The sequence below is a fragment of the Phocoena sinus genome, chromosome 3 (genome assembly GCF_008692025.1).
Source record: "Phocoena sinus isolate mPhoSin1 chromosome 3, mPhoSin1.pri, whole genome shotgun sequence".
Taxonomy (NCBI): domain Eukaryota; kingdom Metazoa; phylum Chordata; class Mammalia; order Artiodactyla; family Phocoenidae; genus Phocoena; species Phocoena sinus.
In genome coordinates, this window is record NC_045765.1 from 147127671 (window position 1) to 147154089 (window position 26419).

At 35.1% G+C, this 26419-nt stretch overlaps 1 protein-coding gene across 7 annotated transcripts in view; it reads left to right on the forward strand.

The window, feature by feature from the left end:
* ZFR (zinc finger RNA binding protein) overlaps positions 1 to 26419 on the forward strand; it is a 75383-nt gene that overhangs the window by 32335 nt on the left and 16629 nt on the right. For 4 of the 7 annotated variants that reach the window (XM_032626192.1, XM_032626191.1, XM_032626193.1 and 1 more), the window contains 11 exons: positions 189 to 380; positions 898 to 1189; positions 2918 to 3111; positions 4787 to 4906; positions 5792 to 5937; positions 9845 to 10007; positions 11298 to 11503; positions 12261 to 12411; positions 14998 to 15139; positions 19754 to 19851; positions 20717 to 20812. In XM_032626192.1, the coding sequence (XP_032482083.1) occupies positions 189 to 380; positions 898 to 1189; positions 2918 to 3111; positions 4787 to 4906; positions 5792 to 5937; positions 9845 to 10007; positions 11298 to 11503; positions 12261 to 12411; positions 14998 to 15139; positions 19754 to 19851; positions 20717 to 20812 (1800 nt within the window). The remainder of the gene's footprint in view (positions 1 to 188; positions 381 to 897; positions 1190 to 2917; positions 3112 to 4786; positions 4907 to 5791; positions 5938 to 9844; positions 10008 to 11297; positions 11504 to 12260; positions 12412 to 14997; positions 15140 to 19753; positions 19852 to 20716; positions 20813 to 26419) is intronic. The other 3 variants (XR_004349135.1, XR_004349136.1, XM_032626195.1) reach the window with 2 other exon arrangements.

Consider the following 26419-nt stretch of genomic DNA (forward strand, 5'->3'; position numbering starts at 1 on the left):
CTTAGAAAACAAGGTACAGAGAACCACTGATATATATGTAGGGAAACCACATGCTGTTGTTCAGTTGCGTTTAAAAAATGTGTAGTGCTGATTTTTTAATGAGTATTAGAGATTTGAGAATTGAATACTTTCAAATGATGTAGATAGAGAATTAGTGAAGCAAAATTTATTCTTTTTGTTTGAAACAGACTTACAAAGAACATTTAGAAGGGCAGAAACATAAAAAAAAAGAAGCTGCATTGAAAGCCTCACAGAATACCAGCAGCAGCAACAACTCCACTCGTGGGACTCAAAATCAGCTACGTTGTGAGCTCTGCGATGTGTCTTGTACAGGAGCAGATGCGTATGCTGCCCACATTCGTGGTGCTAAGCATCAGAAAGTAGGTGTTTTTTTCCCACACACCCTTATGTCTTACTCTGTTTTCTTTTCCTTTTTCAGTGGGGGCTTTAAAGTAAAGGTGGCTTCAAAATTTGAAAACTTTGAGTGCATTATACACCTTGCTTACATGTATATAAAGGTGACATCAAATACTCTTTGCTTAAGGAAGGAAAGACTGGAGACCTTTCTTCTTTAAATTTAACTAGATCGTTTTTTTCCACCAACTGGAAATTGAGTCATGTGATTGTTTTCTGCCTTTTGTCATGCTTACAACTAGGTTGGTAAGCATGTGGCCAAGTCATTTCCTTACCTGGTGGTAGATGGAATATGTATCCATATCTGCTTCACGGAGATTATTTTGAAAGTAATAAGTTTTTATCTAAAAATGTATAACAAAAAATACAGCAAAGAAAAATATAGTTAAGATTTTCATTTTATAGTGTCTTCCAGACAAACTTTTAAAAAAAATTTTACATTCCCTGAGTTTCCTGACAAATAAATGTGCTTTTATTTTGTAGGTGGTTAAATTACACACAAAACTTGGCAAACCCATTCCTTCAACAGAACCAAACGTTGTTAGCCAAGCTACTTCTTCAACAGCCGTGTCTGCTTCAAAGCCAACTGCCTCTCCTTCAAGCATTGCAGCAAGCAATTGTACTGTGAATACTTCATCAATTGCAACTTCTTCAGTGAAAGGTCTTACAACTACAGGAAACTCGTCTCTTAATAGCACAGCCAACACTAAAGTATCAGCAGTGCCTGCAAATATGGCTGCCAAGAAAACATCTACACCCAAAATAAACTTTGTTGGCAAGTACTGAAGATTCTCTGTGTTCCTTCTAACTGTTAAAGTGATGTTTCTCTTCCATTTCAGGACTGACCCTTCTACTTTTGCTGTTGTATCAGTCTTCTCCTTTCCTGGGACCTTATTCAATCATATATCTGTATTTTTTTCTTGAAATTTTTTCAGTTCCCTTTTCTTCAGCCAGCAGGTATACCTGTGTCTTTCATAATCTTAAAAAAATATATGTATATATTTTCCCATTTCTCAGGCTGCTAACCTAATTCTTATTTTCTCTACTTACTATCCAGTCCTCAGTCTCTTACAGTGTTTCGACTCTGTGCTTTTCTGAAACTGCTTTCAGGAGTCACCAAAGACCTGCTTGCCTGATTGATTGAGTGGCCGGTTTTCTGTTTCATGCTGTTGACCTCTCTAACATTTGACACAGTTGACTGCTATACCTTAAAGCTTAAGATATGTCTCTGTCTCTATTCCATGTCCACTCACCTCTTCCTCGGGTATCTTTATTGGTTCTCCTGCCTTCATGTTCATTAACTGGTGGTGTTCCTAAGATTCTGATTTTGGCCCTCATCTCACTTACCTAGTATTCATGAGTGGTCTCATCTATTCCACTGTGTATGCAGTGAGTTTAAAATCAGTTGGGCCCATTCAAAACCCCCACCTGAGTTCTAGAGCCATATTTTGAGTATTTACTGGTCACTATCTGTATGGTTCTGTTGATGCCTACTAGTGTCTCATTCTGACTTTTTGTCTCATTACAAGAGTACCATGAAATAATCTCATAAAACTGCTGCTTTTTCACATGGAGAACTTCACTGACATCATTTCTTCTTATTGCCTCTTCCAGTCGTTTATCTAGTCCTTTTGTTTCTGTCACTACAGTATTTCTCCAAAAAGTGTCGTTTCCTCTTCAGAGCCACTGCCTTGGTTTTTTTTTTTTTTTTGTGGTACGCGGGCCTCTCACTGTTGTGGCCTCTCCCGTTGCGGAGCACAGGCTCAGCGGCCATGGCTCACGGGCCCAGCTGCTCTGCGGCATGTGGGATCTTCCCGGACCGGGGCACAAACCCGTGTTCCCTGCATCGGCAGGTGGACTCTCAACCACTGTGCCACCAGGGAAGCCCCATAGTCTTTTTAACGCCATGTTTTTGTGCTTTTCTTGTACATGCTACTCTTTCTGTTTAGACATTATTCTCTTTTTTTCTGCCTGACAGTTCATACTCATTGCTCTTCTTTCAAAGCCCAGCTCAAGTGTTACACCCTTGGTAAAGCCATTCTTAACTGGGTCAGTTTAAAGGGTTGTGGCTCCTTTCCTTTACATTCCCACAATACTGTTAATACTTATAACAGCACTTGCCACATTGTACTCTAATGACTTATATATTCCCTTAAATTGTTGGCACCTCAAAGGCAGCCACATTGTCTTACTCTTATTATATTACTAGACCTTAGGACAGTGACCCGTTCCATCCCATAAGAGCCATGGTGGGGACAGAGAGCACCACTGGATATTGGGACGTAGAGAACGGGAAAGAAAATTCAGACATGTATTTAATTAATAAGATAAAAAAGCCAAGTGGTTTACGTGGCTCTTCAAACTTCTGACCTGCTCTGTGTCAGGCAGGAGTTTGACAATTGGTAGAAAAGATCAGAACTTTATCTGAAGTTCTTGTTGTATCAAGCCATACATTATACAAAAAGAAAATTTAAATCACTATAATTCTTTTATGCTCTTCTAGGTGGTAATAAGCTGCAATCAACAGGAAATAAAACAGAAGACTTAAAAGGAACCGAATGTGCTAAAAGCACTCCTGTCACTGCTGTACAGATCCCGGAAGTAAAGCCAGACACAGTGTCAGAACCAGTCACACCTGCGTCCCTTGCTGCTTTGCAGAGTGATGTGCAGCCGGTGGGCCATGATTATGTGGAGGAGGTATTGATTTGAGAATACTACTGCTGTGAGATCAGATAAAGGGAAGACATGTGTCTTTGTTACAAGCATGCTTTACATGTATAATTAAATTATATTCAATTATATTTTAGGTTTAGATTACTTAAAAAGGAATATCAAAGGCATCTTCGTTGAAGGTTTTTTTTTAAGCTTGCCTAAGTGACATCACAATTTTTTTGTTAACTTCTCTCTTTTCCTGCTGACAGCCACCACTGTGGTGTGAAGTAACTTTCCATCTATTTGGCAGGCATTCTTTTAATATAACCCTTCTACTGTTCTTCTGAACAGAAAAAGTAATAAAAATTGTGAGCAGCAGAATTGACAAAGACAGCAAATATTTCCTTCCGAACAGTTTCATGTGTAAAATTAAGGTTGCTGATTTAACAGATACTGTTTATTTGAGTTCCCAAGTTGATTAGAAAACTATTCCTGTTTTACAGACTAACTCAATAAATGGAGGATGAGGGAACGTCAAAGGGGCTTGATAAATATTTGCTGTTAGCAGAAAGACTAACATACAGTGGTGTAGCTCTACTCTTTACTTTCGCTGTATTGTAGAACAATTGTAGAGAACAAGTTCTCTGAGCTTCAGTGTCTACATCTATAAAATTTGGTTATCTCCTAGCAAAGTTACGAAGCTTAGATGAAATAAAGTACCTAGCACAGTGCCTAGCCTACAGATTTTTAGCAAGTATTTATTTGTTCCTTCATCCTTTTCCGCATCAAGAAAAATTACATGTTGAGTTCTTTGTTTACAGGGTGGAAAACTGGGCTATGGAGTTTGAAAGTAGTTCATATACAATTTTAATTTAAAGTTATAGCTCTTGGGAATTCCCTGGCGGTCCAGTGATGGAGGCTTCATGCTTCCACTGCTGGAGGCATGGGTTTGATCCCTGGTTGGGGAACTAAGATTCCACAATGCCGTGCATAGCGCAGCCAAAAAAAAGGACATTTAAAGGTTAATAAACTTCTTTAAAAATAAATTAACTAATTAAAGTTATAGCTCTTAAAAGAGTAAGACTTGGTTGTCTAAAAAAAAAAATGTACAGCCAGAACACCTTAATTGCCAGTGATGTTGGGTAAAATCATCTTAAACTTCAGAGAATTGAGTTCAGAACCAATTTTTAAAACTTGCACCGTTTGAACTTAGAATTCGCTGTAGACTTTTTAATAACATTCTAGCCTACTTGTCTTCCTAACTGGTTGTGCAGTTAGAAAAAAATTGATACTGGTTTTCTGTAAAGTTACATGTATAAAGTCTTGGGCTTTATAGAAATAAATGTGAAAATGCCTTTCATCATCTTTATCTCCATTTCCAAGAACAGTACCTGGCCAGTAGCAAGTACTGAGTAAATATTTATTATAGAATTTAAGGTATCTAATTGCATTTAAATCTAAATGTTTATATATAGACACAAGTATTAAAAGTTAATTACAAGAGCCAAATACATGCTAACACGTCTTGCATGCTACAGTTAAAAATTCTAACCTTTAGTTCATTTCTGTAGATTATCCTTTTTAAAAAGTATAGACATTGCCCTGTTTTTTTCTCACTTCAAATTCTAAAGGTTATTTACAACCCATGAGGGTTTATAATTGAAATCTTCAACTGTAACATTCCTGTTGTGGTTCTTGAATTTTTTTTTTCCACATCAAGGTACGAAATGATGAAGGAAAAGTAATTCGATTCCATTGCAAATTGTGCGAGTGCAGCTTTAATGATCCCAATGCTAAGGAGATGCACTTAAAAGGGCGAAGACACAGACTTCAATATAAAGTGAGTAAAATTTCAGCTATTTTCTCTTTTTATATGTCTTGGAACATTCTAGATTCAAAAACAAGACCTCTAAATATAACTCCCTAAGTCCATGAACTCCCACTCTAGAATTGGCATGTAATGTCTCACATAGAGTCAGATGTTTAGTCTTTATTGACTAGTTTGTTATACTTAGGAAAAAATGATATCATATTTCATTACTTGTAGTGGCAAAATAAAGCTATAACATTATTTGGATCAAGTAATCATGTAAAGATAATTACATCACAGGAAGTGTTTGAAAGAAGTGTCAGGTCTCCATTCTTTTCCTTTATCTTGGCAGAATCCCCACTAAAATGAATTATGAGATGAGGAATTCTTCATTGAAAACACTTCAAGTGATAAGTTAAATCTAAATAGTGTATTCAAAGTTTTTAATTAGGTTGGACTAATGCACTAGATTCATGTTTTCTAAACACAGAAGTGAAAGTTAAAATAATAGTCTGTTAAAGGGCAATACATTTATATGAAAAGAAACTTTTTAACCCCACACTCAGGTATCTAGAATCATTTACTTACAAACAAAGGAAAATTAATATCTATCAGTCTTCTAAGGATTTCTTTTACTGGTTAGCACTAAGTTATGTACGTTTTACATACTAAATGTATAACTTTAAACTTTAACAACTAAGAATTTTGGGAGTGGGAAGGAAAGAAGAATGTTTATGAATGTATTCTGAATTTTTCCTCTGATTCAACTTATTTTACTGCATTTACTCTTAAAATAAGAAATTTGCAAATAAAAGCCCCTATGATGAAAGAGTATGTGGGATTGTATGATTTAAAGATACATGTAGGTTGTTGGAGGGGTTGCTGGTTTTTCAAATATCTTGTCTGTATTAACAGAAAAAAGTAAATCCAGATCTGCAAGTAGAAGTAAAACCCAGTATTCGAGCAAGAAAGATTCAAGAAGAGAAAATGAGGAAGCAAATGCAGAAAGAGGAGTATTGGCGAAGAAGAGAAGAAGAGGAACGCTGGAGAATGGAAATGAGGTTAGTATCTTTAACTTTAATAGCACGATAAGTGGTTTAGCCTTTCTAAAAAACGTAGCTATTCTGAGTATGTGACATCCATTCAGAGCAATCCAGATTTATTTAATATACTTTTTTTTAGATTTATTTATTTATTTATTTATGGCTTTGTCAGGTCTTAGTTGTGGCACGCGGGATCTTCGTTGTGGCGCACAGGCTTCTCTCTAGTTGTGGCATGTGGGTTTTCTCTTCTCTAGTTGTGACACACAGGCTCCAGGGCACACAGGCTCTGTAGTTGTGGCACGCGGTTTCCAGAGCATGTGGGCTCTGTAGTTTGCGGTACGCAGGCTCTCTAGTTGAGGTATGCGAGCTCAGTAGTTGAGGCGCGTGAGCTCAGTAGTTGTGGTGTGCAGGCTTAATTGCCCCGCAGCATGTGGGATCTTAGTTCCCTGACCAAGGATCGAACCTGCGTACCCTGCATTGTAAGGCAGATTCTTTACTACTGGACCACCAGGGATGTCCCTATTTAATATACTTTTAGTTTTCACTTCTCAGGAAGATCTTAGGTCTAGGAGAGAAATGCATTAAAACTAAGTTATTGGCTATTCTAATATTTGACTGTGTCCTTGGTATTAGGAATTAAGTTGGAAATGGTATCTTATATATATTTAAATACATAAATAGTTTAATACTATAAATAAGTGCCTCAGTTTAAAACAAGCAAAATAGAACATTTGGTTACATGATAAAAATATCCAGAATATCAGATTTAGTAGCTTCTAGACATTGTGGGTTTTGGGGTGTTTTTGTATCTCAGGAAACGTCTACTATAAAAACTTTAGAGGCTCCAGGGAAGGAGAAATGAGAAACATGTTCAAGAGATATGTAAATGTTTAGTTTTACTGATGTAATTGGCATATCTTTAAATGGTAACAATTAACTGGTTTTTATTATATTTGCAGAGTTGTGCAGTCATTACCACAATCAATTTTAGAACATTTTCATGACCTGCAAGAGAAACCACAAACCCATTAGCAGTCAGTCCTTATTCCCCCCCACAACTCCTCCCTCTACCCCCTAGGCAACCACTAATAAACTTTGTCTCAATAGATTCACCTATTCTGGAGATTTCATATAAATGGAATCACAAGATATGTTGTCTTTTGTGTCTGGCTACTTTCACGTAGCATAATGTTTTCAAGGTTCATGCATGTTATAGCATATATCAGCACTTCTTTTTTATAGGTGAATAATATTCCATTATGTGTATGTATCATATTTTGTTTATTCATCAGTTGATGGACATTTGTGTCATCTCCACTTTTGGGCTATCATGAATACTGCTGCTATGAGGATTTGTGTACAAGTTTTAAAATATAATTAAGATAAATATAAACAAGTGTAATGTATGTGTATTTTATAACCTACTTTTTTCATTTACATACCAACTCTTTTTAAAAGTAAGCTAGAATTATTTTATCTTATTTTCCATGGCTACATAGTATTCTCTTGTGCAGATGTAAAATTTTCCTTATAACCAATTACATATTGTTAGATACTTAGGTTTTTTACAGTATTTCCCTATTATAATTATTACATTGACCATCCTTGAGGCTATATTATTGCATAAATCATGATTAGTTGCTAATAATAAAATCTCAGAAACGAAAATGTTTGACTGGCAGATACCCATACGTTTTGCCTGTACTGGATAGTTTAACTGGTTCTCAAACTTTTTGGTCTCAGGACCTTTTATACTCAATAATTACAAAACTCCAAAGAGCTTTTGTGTATATGGGTTATAGCTGTCAACATTTACTGTATTAGAAATGAAAACTGAGAAGTTTAAATATTTATGAATTAATTTTTAAATGACTTTATGTTTGTAAAAATGTAGTTAAATATTGATATAGTATTAGATCAACCATATTTATTAATATAATGTGGATAAATATAATACGCTAACTATAAAATAACTATATTTCTCCCCCAGAATAATGAGAATGACATTGTTTTATATTTTTTCAAATCTCTTTAATGTCTAGCTTAAGGTAGCCTGATTTTTCTATCTACTTCTCTGCTCAACAGGTTGTGATAACACATTTTGCCTCTGGATAACTCCAGTGTACACTCCTAAGAGAATGAGAATGGAGAAGGCAAATGTCTTGTTATTATTATGAAAGTAATTTTGATGTCATGGATCCCCCTGAAGGTGTCTCAGGAACCACCTAGGGTCCCTGGACCACACTTTGAGAACTGCTTCTATAACTAATTAAAATCTCTGCCAATGAGAGAGTGAAACATGAAAGACAGTTTTGTTTCAACTTTAATTGTTTGTATCGCAGGCAAATTAAATTTTTATTTCATGCTTAACCACTTACATTTCTTCTGTGGTGAATTTGTTTAACTTACCTGTTGTTGATTTGTACAGATACTTCTTATATTATAGCTATTAATGCATTATTAACATGTTACCTTTAAATCTGTTGTTATGTATGTATCGATTTTTATTTAGGTATCTAAATCTATTTTTCTTATTCTTTATGAAGTTTCTGCCTTTGTAATGCCCTGGAAATTTTTCTCTATACCTAGATTACACAGTTACTTCCTCTTTTATTGTTATATCAAATATTTATTAAGCACTTACAGTTTGCCAGGAAGAAGCACGTAGTGTGTTAGACACCAAGTATGAATTGGTAAACAATGGATAAAGGTCCCTGCCCTTATTTAACTTAAACATCTTTAGTAATAACCAAGTATTCAGTACTGGAATGAACATGGTTTTCCAGAGCCTTCAAGCTCAAGACCTAAATAACATAGAAGTATGGTTCTTCCTGTCCTTAGTGGGATGACCTAAAAAGCACTGCTTATTCCCGACTGAAGAAATTGGTGGTTTCTACAGTGCTACTTGAGAAACATACTTCTTTCTTATGTTTTGTGTTAAACAGATTTGTCTGGTTAAAAACTTAATTGTTACAAAAATTTGCTATAAAGACAGGACTACCTTGGGAGTTATTGGTATCCTAGTTTGAAGCTGAAAGCGAAGATAGAACTGAGAAGGAGAGAGTCACATGGTAAAAAAGAAATTAGATTCTGAAAATGTTGACTATTAAAGCAGAGGCTTCACACAGGCTACACACTAGCTGCCCACAGTCCAAGTTCAGTCCGTGGGTGTTTCATTTGGTACACATGGTATTTTTTGGATACCAACATGAACCAACACTTAAAGACCATGAGATTTCACAAAAATGCTGATGACCTTGGGATTACCATCTGTATTCCCTTATGGCAATAATTAATAGCTGTGCTGTGGCTCAGAGCATGTGCTTTCTTCTTTACCATAGTTCCTGCCACCCTTAACATGTCCCCAAAAGTGAAACACGATGTGAGTTGCCATTTATCTCAGTTGTTTTTCCTCATTGTAGAGAAGTGTCTTTGTCTCTCTGCCTGTATCGGTTGAGGAAATTAAAGGTAGTCTTCAGAAGTTCTCTCTTAGAAAAAAATAGGAGAGAGCACATTTCTTTGGAGACATGAAGAAAATTTCTGAATGTATGCTTTGAGTCTTTCACTCACACACATTGTTGGTCTGGCCACATTAGGTAGGCATTTAAGTTTACAGTCTCCTATAAAGAGGGAGAGGTTAGAAGGAACTCTGAGGTATCTGGTGCTTGTTCTTTCAACCCTGTCTTCAGGCTGTGAAATTTTGTTTTGCTTTTATCTTTGTTTACTTATTTTCTCTTTTCACTGGGATTCACTTCCATTTACTGCTAGTTAAAGTAAATAAAGGTAATCAGATACAGTAGGAGAAAAGAGATGTAAGCTAGACTGATTTGGGCTATTTTTTAAATTGCTTTTTATATCATTATTGATTTAAATTCTTGGGTTGTACTTTTCTTATAGACTTACAGTATCATTCTCTATGTTTCAGACGTTATGAAGAGGACATGTACTGGAGAAGAATGGAGGAAGAACAGCATCATTGGGATGATCGCCGCCGAATGCCTGACGGAGGCTATCCTCATGGTCCCCCAGGCCCACTAGGCCTCCTGGGAGTCCGACCAGGCATGCCTCCTCAGCCACAGGGGCCTGCAGTGAGTGTCCACTTTGTTTACATAGGGGGTGAAAGTGTAAGACTGGCTCAGCATTGGAAGATAACAGTTTGGGGAGCTAATTTTTAGACTTAATAATATCCAAGTCTCAATATAAGTTTTTCATCTGATTTAGAATTTTCCCTCCTTTTATTACAGGTTCTCAACTCGTGTCCTTATTTATGAGGACTTCATAGAATTTCCATGCATCTTTCTTACTTTCACTATGAGTTAAGGGAGCAGAGTTTCTTTTGCCAATGCTTCTTTCACATAAGAGATTTTCTTGCCTTTGTTCTTTAGATTGTCAAGAACAACTAATTTTGAAGGCAGTTGCTTTGCTTTCAGAATTATTCTTATCTTCCCATTACCAGTGGTTTAGAGTCTTTTTTCCCTTTTCAAATAATGAAAAAAAAACCCTACCACTACTTCTAAATTAAGTGCAGGACAAGGGGTAAGTAAATGGTCCAAGATGAGCACACAGTGGATGTATTAGGAGAACTGTAGGCAAGAGCTGCATCTTGAGAGTTTGTGTTCTGTGGAAGCTAGATAAAAGAAGACATACTGGGCTTCCCTGGTGGCGCAGTGGTTGAGAGTCCGCCTGCCGATGCAGGGGACACGGGTTCGTGCCCCGGTACGGGAAGATCCCACATGCCGTGGAGCGGCTGGGCCCATGAGCCATGGCCGCTGAGCCTGCATGTCCGGAGCCTGTGCTCCGCAACGGGAGAGGCCACAACAGTGAGAGGCCCACGTACTGCAAAAAAATAAAAGAAGACATACCTGGGTTATGAGGAATATTTCATATAAGTTCAGACTGCAGAAAACAAGATGTTTTTATTCTTCGTTCTGTGTTCTAGAGGGCACTTAGAAGGAAACAGCAACAAATTCCTGCTCTTAAACTATTCTTTCTCATTTGTCTTTCCATAGAATAAGTATTTGTGAAACTTGTTTTATTAAAAGCAAAACATTTCAGAATCACTGGTTGTTAAAGTTGAGTAGAAAGTATTTTTATAACCTTAGATGGTGTGTATTATAATTTTACTTGTTCTGAGGCAAAGAATGCATATATACATAGATGCATACTCATTTTTGATAGTGTAACTTTCCATAGTTTACATGTTGGTTTTTACTGAGATGGAAAAAAAGGGAGAAGATAGCTTTAAATGGACATTTTGCATAATTGACTTTTTTTATTGGAAAGGTGTGACAAACATATGTATATTTGAAAAATAATAATTTACTTTTGCTTGGGAAGCATTGTTTTTTTAATGAAGTTATCTTTTTTGTCTTCTCCAGCCCTTACGTCGTCCTGACTCATCTGATGATCGTTATGTAATGACAAAACATGCAACCATTTATCCAACTGAAGAGGAGTTACAGGCAGTTCAGAAAATTGTTTCTATCACTGAACGTGCTTTAAAACTTGTTTCAGACAGCTTGTCTGAGCATGAGAAGAGCAAGAGCAAAGAGGGAGATGATAAGAAAGAGGGAGGTAAAGACAGGTGTGTTTTCAGAGTTTTTTACTTTTGTTTAATTTTGGTTTCCCTTATGTGGACTTCTTATACTTGAAATAAAAGTTACAAAGACTGAAAACTCTCTGTTGTCAGTCTACGTGTGTTATGCTTGTGTTAGATATTTAATGTATTCAGCTGTTTTTTGCTGAAATGAAAAATAACAGAATTTCATACAGTCTCCAACCTTGTAATTTTACTCATTTTATTTAAATTTATATAAAACTATTTCAAGTCTGTTTTCAAAGCAGCCTTCATAGTTTTCAATTGCATTTAGCTGCTATTCAGTCTTTATTTATCTGTTGCATCTGTTTACTCTTTGTTTTAGCAGCTTATTTTTCCTTAACACATTGACCCATAAGTGAATAAGCTCAAGCTTTAGCAACATCTTTCATATCAAGTTTGCATTATGATCTATAACTTTTCATTTTCCCCTTAACCATTTGGAAATATCTTTGTATATATTGAACATGACTTTTGTTCTAATTTGTAAAGTGAGACGCAGAAAAGTGTTAATGGCCTTTGCGTTGCAGTTGTCCTTGTGAGAACTTAGCTCTTGATTTATTAATTTATCCATATTTCTTATCTAAGTGAAGGATACTTCTAAAAATATTGAATGTTTTTATACTGTAGTTGATTGAGAATTTTAACGGTGTAAAAGTTATTTCATTTACTATTGTGTGTTGAGAGATTATCGTGGTTCTGGTTGAGAAGGGAAATGTCATAATATAACTTGATTTCACTGCAGAGCTTTAAAAGGAGTTTTGAGAGTGGGAGTATTGGCAAAAGGATTACTTCTCCGAGGAGATAGAAATGTCAACCTTGTTTTGCTGTGCTCAGAGAAACCTTCAAAGACATTATTAAGCCGTATTGCAGAAAACCTACCCAAGCAGCTTGCTGTAAGTATTATGGAAATGTTCATTTTTACCCCTTGTCTGGTTCAAAAGTTTTTGGCAGGACTAACTGTGCTTCAGCTTAATCTTAAGCCTGCCTTTAAAGTTTTGGTTTGACTTTCCAAATTGAATTTTTTCCTTGATTGTACAAATTGGTAGAACTGTTTTCTACTTTGTCTTTTTAGGTTTTATAGTGCTCCTCTTTGGCATGAAGCCATCTTGCTAATTTATTTTAAAATATAAATTTGTAGCACATGTCCTCTTCCTGTTCTTTTTTCCAAGAGTTGAATCATTAAGAGATGAGACTTTAGGAGAAAAATGGGGGTTTTTTGTTTTGTTTTGTTTTTTAAACAAAGCCCATGTATATAAAGCAAGCTTAAATTTTTAAAATTCATGAACTTCTTGCCTATTTAGTTGAATATATGTTTTTAATAAAGTATAGTAACTAAAATAGAGACTCTTTCTGATTTGAATTTCCCCAGTTTTATTATGATTACTTTCAGTTTTCTACGTGTTATAGTCGTAGGTCTTAGCTCTCACTGTCTCTCTTCAGCAAATTGTGGCAATGCACAATTAGTAGAATATCCCCTTTTGGTCCTACAAAAAAAACTTTTTTAAGTTTGAATTTTTATATAGTATCTTGTCAGAATCACAGACTAGGATTTAAAATAAAGATTTCTTGAATAATTTAATGTATAAAACTTATTTAGATATTTGAAATCCAAGAATTGACATTTCATTGGTAATATGTATTCCACAGTAATGTCAGAATAAATAGTACCTGACCACAGCAGAGCAACCGATACCAAAAGGGATAGTGAAGCATGCTATTAAACTTGAGCTCTGGGCTCCCCTGGTGGCGCAGTGGTTGAGAGTCCACCTGCTGATGCAGGGGACACAGGTTCGTGCCCCAGTCCGGGAAGATCCCACAGGCCGCGGAGGGGCTGGGCCCATGAGCCATGGCCACTGAGCCTGTGCGTCCGGAGCCTGTGCTCCGCAACGGGAGAGGCCACAACAGTGAGCAGCCCACGTACGGCAAAAAAAAAAAAAAAAAAAAAAAAAAAACTTGAGCTCTGACAACTGTGGCACTTACTGTTGTTTGCTTTATATTACCATTGTTCCAGATGTGAAGTTTCTTATTGTAGATAAGTCTTTTTAAGTGTTAGGAGCCAAGAGAATTGTCATTGTGTGTCTACTTGTTACCCTTTGTTGAGGCTGCTAGAGCAAGGAAGGGGAGGAGACTCAGAAGAGGTTTGAGGACTTGGAAAAAATTATATAATTTGCAAGAAACATCTTGATCCTAAATTGTGGTATTTAGTAAATCTACAAAGCAGGGGGGCTTCCCTGGTGGCGTGGTGGTTAAGAATCCACCTACCAGTGCAGGGGACATGGTTCGAGCTGTGGTCTGGGAAGATCCCACATGCTGCAGAGCAACTAAGCCCGTGTGCCACATCTACTCAGCCTGCGCTCTAGAGTCCGCAAGCCACGACTTCTGAGCCCGCATGTTGCTACTACTGAAGCCCACGTGCCTGGAGCCTGTGCTCTGCAGCAAGAGAAGCCACAGCAGTGAGAAGCCCGCACACCACAAGGAAGAATAGCCCCCACTCACCGCAACTAGAGAAAGCCCGCGCACAGCAATGAAGACCCAGCACAGCCCCAAAAAACTACAAAGCAGAAAATACTATATCCTAACTAAATAATTAACAATTACACTAAAAGCAGCATACTCTTTCCAAATCATTCTATGTACTTATTGTACAAGTGGATAAGCAAGAGAAATAGGATTTATTATCGTCATCATCATTGTCATAGTTAACGTTTATATAATTCTTACTATGTACCAGGCACTGTTTTAAGTGCTTTATATAGTTAATTCATTTATTCTTCCAACAATCCTATAGGTTAGATAAAATTACTGTCCCTATTTTATAAAAACAGGTAAAGGGGAGTTAAATAATTTGCCCATCTTCATATCATTAGTAAAGTAGCAGAGCTAGGATTTGAACCTAGATACTATGCTGTAAACACTCCGTGTAACTTCTATGGAGTCTTCATTTGTTCATATATCCTGAGACTTATTTCATGTGTACTGAATTGCAGTGAATCCTGGTTTTTCTTCTGTTGATCAGGACTTTCTGCTCCCTGATAAAATGTAGATCTGTTGAGTTCACAGACAAGGTACACTGGGAATGTTTGAATTATGGCTCCTGTTAGTTTCAGATATCTATTTTAGTCTCATTCATATTCTGCAAGTACTTAACTACCCAAGATGCTATTAGGAAGGTACGGTAATAAATAGGGCAGTGTTTCTTTTATCCAAGAACTCACCATCTAAGAGAGACATACACACATACAAATAACTCATATGATAGAAGTAATGGTAAATATTAGTTCAACAAAATTCTAAAAGGAAAGAGGAGCAAGAGATTTATAATATTTGCATGTATTACAAGGCTTCTTGGGGGGAGTAATATATGATCTAGTCCTTATAAAATGGTTAAGGTAGTGAGAAAATGAAAGAGCCATAGTGAAACTGCTTTGTTTGATAATGTTAAAAGGTCCATCTAATTTCCTGTACTCTTCATTACATAGGTTATAAGTCCTGAGAAGTATGACATAAAATGTGCAATTTCTGAAGCGGCAATAATTTTGAACTCATGTGTGGAACCCAAAATGCAAGTCACTATCACCCTGACGTCTCCAATTATTCGAGAAGAGAACATGAGGGAAGGAGGTTGGAAAGCCATTAAACATTCTACTTTTTTTAACTTTTTTTTCCCATTTGCCTACTCTTTAAGATGGCATTAAGCCCTAGAAGGCAACATGCTGGCATTACATATGAATTTGGTAGATTTGACTTATATAGCAACCAGTTTTGCTTAAGATCATTTCCCAGATCTTTTATTAATGTCTTTTTAGCAATGTACTTTTATATAAAACACTCATGGTATTATTGATTTTCTTGATTTTTTTTTTCTTTTCTTGCTAACCTCAGATTTCTGGAAAAAAAAAAAAGTTCAAAATTATTCTTACCAGCATAGTTGACCCATGAACAAATTAAAGAAATGTTGCTAGTGAGGGGCCACAAATTTAACTTCTGTTAAGTTCTTGTTCTTGTCTTAAAAAAAGACAAGAGAGTTCCATAAATAAAATTGGTTAAATATTCATAACACAGTTTAAGAGGCATTGTTATATATGTAATCATGGATTTGGCTTGTCCTGAGGTAAATATTTCTGGTTCTCTGAGGTTCCTCTTTGGTTTGAAGCGTTTTCATAAATGCAGAGCATCCTAATGCACGTAGATTTGGGCATCTGACCCTACTATTATACTAGAGATATTGAAAACTAAATGGTGTTGGCATAGCTAGTGAGTTATAGCACAATTCAGGGTTTTTAAACTTACTTTACAATTGTAGAATATGAAATCCTGCTGGTGCCAGCAATGTTGCTTTAGGGACTATTGTGTAACATTTTCAAAGCTTCCAAAGCTTTTAAGCCAAAAAGCATGGTCAGTGTCTGCCGTATGTTGGTTCTGTTGTTTTATGGGTCAGATAAAATTTACTTTGTTTCCTTTCATGTTGTTTTTGTACATCTTAATTTGTTGATATGGAGTTATAGTCTACACTAATATTTCTTTGTGATACAGATAAAGGAGAAAAGAATACTTAAAATTAATTTGTCTAATAGCATAAGTAGGCTCTCAATTACTGTCCCTTTAAATTTGTTTTCTTACAGCAAAGCAATTTTTTTTTAAGGCACTGGGCTTTCCACAACCCAGGAAAAGATGATTTTTACTAAAAATGTGATCATTGGGAGACATGTCTAACTTTGCATACATTATATATACACCATATATCAGGACTTGTATGTTGTGTAAGCTTTGCATCTTAAAAATAAATGGGGTTTGTGTAGAGGATCTTTTATATGAGCATGAGTTCCCACTCAAGGTCTGGCTGTGGATATTGCTGGAAAAACAGTTCCTGAGTCAATCTGGTCAATTCATATGCAGCATATGACTCTTAGGATTTGAAAAAGAAATCTTCGAGATTATGTTATAAATAATAGTTGCTGTATTTCATATGAAATTATACTCATATAACCATTTGACTTTATTTCAGAGCACATCTTGTCCAGTTATATTTAGGCTTGCTTAAATTGGTGCAGTATCAAGTAATTTTATTTTGTTGCAAAAGTCTAAAGTTAATAGTATCATATTTGTAGTAGTCTTTAATAATCTATCCCTTCTAAAGGAAACAAAATTATATTTTTGTCTGACCCAGACTTGAGTTATTGTTCTGAATTTCATAAATATTATGGTGAGAGAAGTGGTCAGTCCAAAATTGAAAGATTTTACTTCAAGACACTGAGCTGAAAAGTTGGATGTGCAAAAAGTGTAGAAACATTGATAGTGTTCTTTGCTGCAGATAACTGCAGTAAATCATGTCTTTAGCTTCATTATGAAGATTGCTGCAGAATAACGGTATGTATTCTCTCTCACTGCAGCTCTGAATGCTCTGTGTCTTAAAATCATTTAAAGCCTATAGCTTGCTTTGGGGAGTTAGTACAGGGGTAAGGAAGGCTTTGCCGGAAGAGCACTTGTAAATCGTGAGACTGGCGACTTGCGCATAGTTGTGGTAGCCTCTTAATGCGTAATGGTCCTGTTTGATAACCAAAAATTATTTAAAGGAGATGATTAAATTGCCCAAATAACTGTTAAACACATTACAGATCTATTTTATGTTACTGTGTTTGACAGTTAAACATTAAGTAAACATTTAATTGACTTGAAGCTTGAAATGTACAAAATGCTCTAACCCTTGCTACAGCGTCTCTTCTGTAGCAAGTCAAGTATTGTGTGTGTTTTTTTCCACCTTTAGCTTATCAGGCCCGGTCCAAAGCCTTCTAGCAGAGGGAATTGATTCCTGTCAGGGGTTGCTGCCAAGACATCGGAAGGATTTTTGACCAAGGTTTTCAAAAGCTCAGTGTCACACCTGCCATTTGATTAAGGAGGGATTTTGGATGCAGAGTCTGGCATTTATTGTCCTTTGTGTGGCTGTTTTGTTTGTTTTGTCTTTGTCTCTCCTAGAATTGAGCAGTGTTCACACTAGTTTTTAAATTGTTGGGTGGATTACATATTTTACATAACCATGTTAATTTAAATTAATATATTCCCATTAACTTTTAATCATAAAATAGTGTGGACACAGCATGTCTTCTAACTGGTGATTAACCCCTTAAAATTTATGAAACACACTTTTGTAGGGTAAGAATTTGCTTTCTTTTAAATAACTGGTTTTGTTTTGTTAACTGGGTGTTAGGAAGAAAGTATGATCTTAGTACAATATATCTAAGGGGTTAATCCACTTGAAATATAGAATGGGTGCAAAAATCCACACTCTAAATTTGACAGAAATTTCCTACTTATAGCTCTTAAGTTGTTTTTAAATTGCAATAGGTGTCTTGGCATCTTTGAAATTGTATCATTAATTTAAATTTCCAAAGTTATGAATGCTTGTGTGCAAAAGGAAAACTTCTTCCATATTGGAGGAAATTAAAACATGAATTAACATTAAAAATTCAGAAACTTTTAGAAAGAGATTGCACATTATCACCTATTTGCATTTTAGCTTTAGCAGATAATGTAAATAAACAAGGGACATGGAAAGGGTTCTTCAGCATGTTCTGTAACCTTGCTTTGGGGAGTGGTTTTTTGTTGTTGTTGTTTCTCGCTTTTTTTTACTTCTTTAATTAGCTGTGCTTTCCTGTGTTCCTTTTCCTTCTCTCAGAATAGCCCATTTCTTATGTTCATTATATTTCTGGATTCAGTAGTTGGTTTTTCAGGTTTTGAGATTGTTTATTAGTTTTTTAAAATTACTACCATTTCTGACTTGATACTTTTCTTTTTAGTACCCACATTCCTCTTTCAGTGTTCATTTTCAGAATGCCACACAGTGTTTGATTATCTGTAAAATTCCCTTCTAATATGTATTCTGAAAATCTGTGCCATCTGATTATGTAAGGAGTAGGAACTAAGAATAAAAAGCCCAGACAAGGGATGGAATTCTTTATTACTTTTTAAATATGCTTTTTAATATGTCATCTACTCAAAATAAGGACAGATATCTTTTAAGATTTCTGAATGCTCATATAAAAATAGACAATCAAATAATTTGCCCAGCGTTGCAATAGTACTCTTAAAGTAAAATCATCTTCATGTTTTCTTTTATCGTATATTTCATCTTTTGTCCCACATATTCATTTGGTGCCCTCAATGATTTATAAAATTATATCCTAAATGTCCCATAATTTTGGTGCTTTTTATCTAGAAGACTGTTTTCAGTAGCTTACTTGCCTGGTATGTAATTTTCCTATATTTAGAAAATATTTTAAAATCACCAAGTGTTGTGAATTAGATTGACTTATACCTATGAATAGTTTGATTAGCAAATTTGATTAGCAACTTTTATACACAGTTTACAGATATGTTTTAGATGAACGTAAAGCTGGCCTTTTATGAATGAAAAGTTAACTTCCTGTCCTGATTTAGGTTCAGATTTTCTTAAGTTTTATATAGCTCATTTATGTTTTAATACATGAAATCAGTTATTATAACTGACTTTGCAACTTAAAAGATTCTACATATATATTATCAAACCATTCTGCTTACTGCATCTGTTCTATTTCTATACTTATTCTATTTAACCATGTTAGTTCCTATTGCCCTTTTCTACTTTACTCATTGTTTCTCTCCAATTATTCTTTGAAATACTTCATGGGAACTTTGAATTTTAAAGGGCATTTCATATTCCCTTAACTCTTAAAGCTAAAATTCTCTTGTGGAAGAGAAGTCATTGAACTCTTAGAAATGCCTATTTTTGGCTCTTTATTTTTTTCTATGATTATTACTTCATTGATCATCCCATATTTATTGTTAGTTCTTTGACATATTAGCCCCAGAATAACTTATGACCATTTAAAATACTGAACAAACTCAATAGTTTATTGTACATTCTCATTTATTAAGGTGGATTTTTGTGTTCCCTTTTGTCTTGTCGTCTTTGTGCTGGTGCGCTGTGTCCAGTAATCCTTCCTTTTGATTTTATTTTGGTGGGTAGGGTTTATATTTGCAGAAATTATTTATTATATTTCTAAAATAAAGAGTTTAATTCTCATCTTGATCTTCATATTAGATTATGTGAATTTGTTGAAAATAACTCCCTGGGTACTTTAAAGTGTTGACAGACTCTCAAATGGCTCATGTGACACTGATGCTACTTTAAGGAAGTGTCTTGCTCACCTGGTCAAACACCCATTCCTCACTGCATTTTGCCAATTCAATCCATTTTAGATGTAACCTCGGGTATGGTGAAAGACCCACCGGACGTCTTGGACAGGCAAAAATGCCTTGACGCTCTGGCTGCTCTACGCCACGCTAAGTGGTTCCAGGTTCGGAACATCATTTTACTTTTTTCTTGTAGCCTTATGAGAGAGTAGTTCAGTACAACATGTTTAACTGTGTTTAAACATTTCAAAAGATTGCCCAAGCAATACTATTTTAAATTAAATATCAGAAAATGTTAACATAGAAAGCTGGGTATGAAGATCTGCATATTGCAGTTACTATTAATTTGACAATAAACTCAGGTTTTGGGGGTGTTTTGTAGTTTGGGTTTTTTTATTTTTATTTTTAGTGGCTATATTTAAAGTTGACTTGTTTAGGAACATCACAAGTTTGTGTACATATATTATATTCCATAAGGCTGCAGATTAACTTTGCTTTAAATAATGGAATATGTGTTTAAAGCTTTGTGTATAGTTTTAAGATTTTTCCCCCCCTCTTTCTCTAAGTTAATAAGTGTAGGGAATGAAAGGTGAGGAAGCAGCTGTTTGGTTTAGTGACTTTGCAGTTATGCAAAGGCACAGAAAGGAAACCAAACAGATTTCCTTAATCTTTCAGTCCCTAGACAAACTTTTTAGCTCTTTACTTTTTCTTTTATTTCTAATGTAGGCAGACTTTTTTTTGAAGTTTACTGTTTTAAATGAACACAGGTCAAGGTTCACAGGGGATCAAGAACAATTATTCTTGTATAATCTGTTTACTTTGACCTAAAATATCAGCTTTTAAATACTAACCCTGGCATAAAATATTGCTGTAAATGGCAGCTCATTGAATCCAATTTTAAGCGTGGTTATTTTTGTTTTATTTTTATCTGAGCTTCCATTGAACAGTGGTATTTTAACTTTTTTTTCATCAAGGGATACTTTCAGTATTTCTAAGATTAATTCAGTTGGTTTTTGTGTTGCTCTCAAGGCTAGAGCTAATGGTCTGCAGTCCTGTGTGATTATCATACGTATTCTTCGGGACCTCTGTCAGCGAGTTCCAACTTGGTCTGATTTTCCAAGCTGGGTGAGTAATATGTAATTGTATGGTGTGAAAAATAAGCATATAGGAAATATTTATGCAGTTTTTTAATAGACTCATCTTACATCTAATTATCAACTTTCTTTTCGTTTCCTAAATGTAGTTTTTTTCTTCTAGTGAGAAATCCTGGGGTCTTAATTTTCTGAGAATTCCACTTGATTTTCTTTCTGTATTTTCCTCTCCTTTTTTTTTTTAACTCTTCTCACAGTGTTTATTACTTTCTTTAAAATAGGACCGATTATGAGTTGTACATACATAAAGGTACAAAGAAAACTAAAAGTGAGCTATTAATCTACCTATGCAAGGTTTTGTTGACGTTTTAACAAAATAATGTAAAAGGAATTTTTAAGATTTAGAAATATACATTATTCAAAAATGCATAAAATTAGGAAATTCAAATAATGCAGAAAGGCATGAAGTAGAAATGAAAGTCTTCTCGTCATTTAAAGGCAAGCCATCTTGACACAGTTTGTTGTGTTTTTTTCCTAGGGGAAAAAAATGCATGCATATATATCGTGTATGTTCCTTTTTTAAAAAAATATTTATTTATTTGGTTGTGCTGGGTCTTAGTTGTGGCAAGCGGGCTCCTTAGTTGGGGCTTGCCGGCTCCTTAGTTGCAGCACGCCAGCTCCTTAGTTGCATCACGTGGACTCCTTAATTGTGGCGTGTGAACTCTTAGTTGCAACATGCATGTAGGATCTAGTTCCCTGACCAGGGATCGAACCCAGGCCCCCTGCATTGGGAGCATGGAGTTTTAACCACTGCGCCACCAAGGAAGTCCCATGTATGTTCCTGTTATTATTTATGTACATAAATCTCTTTGATATTGAACCGTTTGGGTTCCTACAAGAATTCAGATAGAGAGGGATTCATTCAGAAATATAACTGAAACTACTGATTCCAGAGTTGGGTTAGAGAGAGTTGAATAGCCAGGGTTATCAATTCTTTTTTTTAACACTGGAGTGGGTCATGCTGTTTACATTGTTTGCATCTTTCTCAACAAAATGCATCTTGGAGCTCTTTGAGAGCTGTATTGACTATATGGTGTTGCCTTTGTATGGACATGCAGTATTTTATTTAACTGGTATCCATTTAATGGACAGTTGCATTGTTTGCAGTCTTTTCCTATTAAATTTTCATTGTATTGTTATCAGGCTTTTATGAGTATTATATACAAGTGATAAATGGCTAGGGTCAATTGCTATAGAATTCCAAGGTCAAAGGACATGTGTTGATTGTTACCAGAAAGGTAGATCATTTAAAACTTCCAAAAATCGTTGAACTGATCATTTCCTTCACACCCTCGCTAACTTTGGGATATCATCATGCTTCTTTAACATGATAGGTTAAAAAAAATGGTGTCTCATTTTTTATTTAGATTTCTTTACGTGATTATTGGCATTTGTAATTCTTTTTCTCTTAACTGCCAGTTCCTTTATTATTCGTTTTCTCAATTTATAACTATAAAAATTAACTCTTATCTGTATTAAAAAATAATTTTTTCCAGTTGTTCATCTGCTTTTCAACTTAACTTTTGCTGTTTTATAAAAGCTTTAATATCTTTGCATATTCTAATCCATTAATGTTTTATGACTTAACGGTTTTATTTCTGCTTATAAGATTCTTTCATATTTTAGGTTATAAATTATTCACACATGCTTTCTTCTAGAGCTTTTTTCCCCCCATCATATTATATTTTCTACAAATGCTTGCTTGCTTGTTTATTTAGTTGTTTAGTCGTAATACATAGCAAACCTCCTGGAAGGATCTATTTCATATTACAACAGTGGTTGTCTCTCAGTAGTGAGTAGTGAGATTGGTAGAGATCTGTAATGTTTGGATTTTACTAGGATGAAGTATATATTTTATTACTTGTATAATTAAAAATTAATTTAAAAATCATACATGGATTAAAGGTGGATCCAGCTATGTTTTTCCAGACCAATTACCAATTATTCCAGTACCATTTAACATTTTATTTAGTAGTGATGTTTGTTCTCCCAACCCCCACTTTGAAATATCACCATTATCATAAACCAGTGGTTCTCAGCCACCATCAGTTTTGCCCTCTAGGGGACGTTTGGCAATGTTTGGGGATAACTTTGGTTGTCAAAACTGGTTATCAGTAGCACTGAGGAAGAGAAACCCTGTCACAAACCAAAGTTCCTTTTTTGCAGGCCTACTTCTGCAGCCCTCTTTCATTGCTCGGTCTTTTCTAGTACCAAACTCGTAATTTTTAAAGCTTCATAGTGTGTTTTAAAATTCTGATAGTCCTCTTCATCAGAAGTCTTCCCTCTTCATTCTCTGCTATTCATTATAAACACCATCTTACACAGAAGATTTTTTGGGGGGTGGTGGTTTTCTCATGCTTCTTTTTCTGAAAGAACTTGACTACCGTTTTGTTCAGTTTCTCCGGTTCTCTTGATGATTTTTAAGTAGCACTGTATTGAATTAGTAATTGGTGGAATGTCATCACTTTTATAATACTGACTCTTCTTTATGGGATGTCCTACTTATTGGAATGAATGTTACACACTTATTTAGATTTGAATGGGTTCTGAGCATAGTTGTTTGTGCCTAGGTATTTATCTTTTAGAGTTTTTTAAAATACCATTTTCTGGTTATTGTTTATATATGTTAAATATATTAATTTTGTAACCCACCACCTGACTGCATTCCTTTATTTGTAGTAATTGTTTTCATGTGATTCTCTTGGCTTGGAATCATATCTACCAATCTCTTTCCTAATTTAGTTGGTTGATACTCCTAGAATAATTATGGAATAAAAGAAATAATACTTTACATGCATGTTATGTTTTAATTGCTTTGGAAATGTTTCTAGTATGTAAAGTCTGTTAGCACGGTGGTATAGCCTTTTATTTATTTTTTTTTTAGCCTTTTATTTGAGATCCTTATTTCTTTGTAATGTTAGAAATGTCAACCCTCCCTTAGTTTACTAAGTAATTTTGAATCAGGAATGTAAATTGAACTTTATTGATAATTTTTCAAGGTTTCTTGACATGAATGTATAGTTTTTCTCCTTCACCCTGTTAATATTGTATATTTACAAATATATCTACTGATATTGAGCTACCTTTGCATTCCAGAGATGGATTCTCCTATATTTGAGAATAATCTTAATGAACTGTTAAGTTCTGTTTGCTGATAGTCTATTGAGGAATTTTGCAGTGACGTAAAGGAAATTTTTGTGGTTTTATTTTTGTCTTCTTCGTTAGATTTAGGATCAATAATACACTAACTCTATAAGAATAATTTAGAAGCTTTCGTTCTTTCTCTAAACTCTGAAACAGTTTTTAGTAGCATCAAAACTATATGTTTTTTGGGACTTCCCTGGTGATCCAGTGGTAGAGAATACGCCTTACGATGCAGGGGACACAGGTTCAATCTCTGGTCAGGGAACTAAGATCCCACATGCCGCAGGACAACTAAGCCCATGAGCCACAACTACTGAGCTTGCACACCTCAACTAGAAAGCCCACGTGCCTCAACTAAGACCCAGCACAGCCAAAAAATAAATAAATAAAAAATATATATATATATATTTTTTTAAAAACTGTGTTTTTTGATAATTTATAAAATTCATGTGACATCATCAGTCACTTATAAAAGGGGTCACGCTTTCTTGGTTTCTTTTATTGTGATTAATTGGTTTGTTTAGTTTTTCTTTCTCTTGGGGTAATTTTTGGCAACTTATCTTTTCCTAGAAAAATTGACCAATTCAGCCAGATAACTCAGATTTTTAGAGTTTTAAAAATACCTGTAGCATCTTTTTTATTTTAATTCTTTGATTAGACTAGCCAGTAATAGCAGTTGATATATAAGAACAAAATAGCAAGTGGGTGTTCAGTATTTATTTGTGATGAGAATTCACTGAATTCTTAATAGATTTTAAATACAAAAATTTATGAGCATTATATAACTTTAAATTTTTTAAATGTTCAAAAATATAAGCATTATGCATTATCATTTTACTTCCTGATTCCTTCAACTTCAGTCCCTTCAACCCAGGTGGCCTTGAGGCTATTTCTGTTGTAGTAAGTCTAAGCTTCAGTACTTTCGAGACTAAACTCTCAGGCCACTCCTGGGCTACTCTTGGAGTTTGGAAGTCCAACACTACAGATGGCCCTTTGCCTACACCTAACTTTTCCTCTTTATCAGAGCCATAAACTTCAAGGGACCCTCTCTCCTCTGAGGGTGCAGAGATCTAAGAACTGAGTGGAGGAGAGGATGCACAGGTGAAAGGAACTGAGGGAAGATAGGCTATGACAGGGTAATGATGGGAGAATCGGGGAGGGCAAACAAAGCCGCTGGCTGATCTTTGAAATCATGTACATTTAACATAAAATACACAAGTATTTTGGTAGGTTAAAGCACACCAAAATGTCAGTATTTTGACATATAAAAATCTCTCCTAGTATTATATTTTTTAGGCAGTAGTTTATCCAATTTATTATTTTTTTCCTCCCCTCAAAGAGCCAACTCCTTGGATTTAGCTGCCAGATCTGCCATTTTCCTTCTTAAGTAATTCATTAATTTCTTACTTCATCTCTAATTTTCTATTTTCCTTGGGTTTATTTTTGTTCTTTTATAAACTTCATGAGTTGGATACTTGTTTCATTCACTCACTCTTTAATTATAGAAGTTTTAAAGCTGTAGTTTAAGGCTGGGCATAGGTTTTGACCATATATACATGTGTATATATATGTGTGTGTGTGTGTGTGTGTGTATAATATTTTTTCTTTTTTTTCTATGCAGTCCGAAATTCATTTTAATATTGTCTTTAAGCCAAGAGTAGTTTTGAGGGAATTTTTAAATTCTACATGACTGAAGAAGAGTTGCTTTTGTTTTTGTAAATAACTTCTAGTTTTTATAGCATATAAAAATAATGCAATAAATATATTCTACTATTTGCAACTTTGGAAATTTAAAGTTTTCTTTGTGGTCTCATATGTACAGTTTTTGTGAAGTGTGGGCACTTAAAAAATGTGTTCTCAGCAAGGTATAGCATTTAATATATACCCCTTAGTTCAACTTCATCAATTCTGTTCATACATTCTATCTCCTTCGCTTCATATTTTTTGTCTACTTTATCTGTCCATGGACTGACAAAGATAAATTAAAGTCTGGTATTTTGTTGTGTTTTCTACAGTTCTTTATTGTTTCGTTGCGGTAGTATTTTGGACATAGACATTTAATACAACTATGTCGTAATTGTGAATTTGAACCTTTTGCCATTATAAAGGCCATTTAATTAATACTTTCTGCTATTAGTTAATAAGCCTTGTGCATTTATTAATATCAAAACTCTAGCTTTGGGCTTCCCTGGTGGCGCAGTGGTTGAGAGTCCGCCTGCCAATGCAGGGGACACAGGTTCGTGCCCCGGTCTGGGAAGATCCCACATGCCGCGGAGCGGCTGGGCCCTTGAGCCATGGCCGTTGAGCCTGCGCGTCCAGAGCCTGTGCTCCGCAACGGAAGAGGCCACAACAGCGAGAGGCCCACATACTGCAAAAAAAAAAACCTCTAACTTTAAAAAAAAGAATTATAACTAACTTACAATATTATATTAGTTTC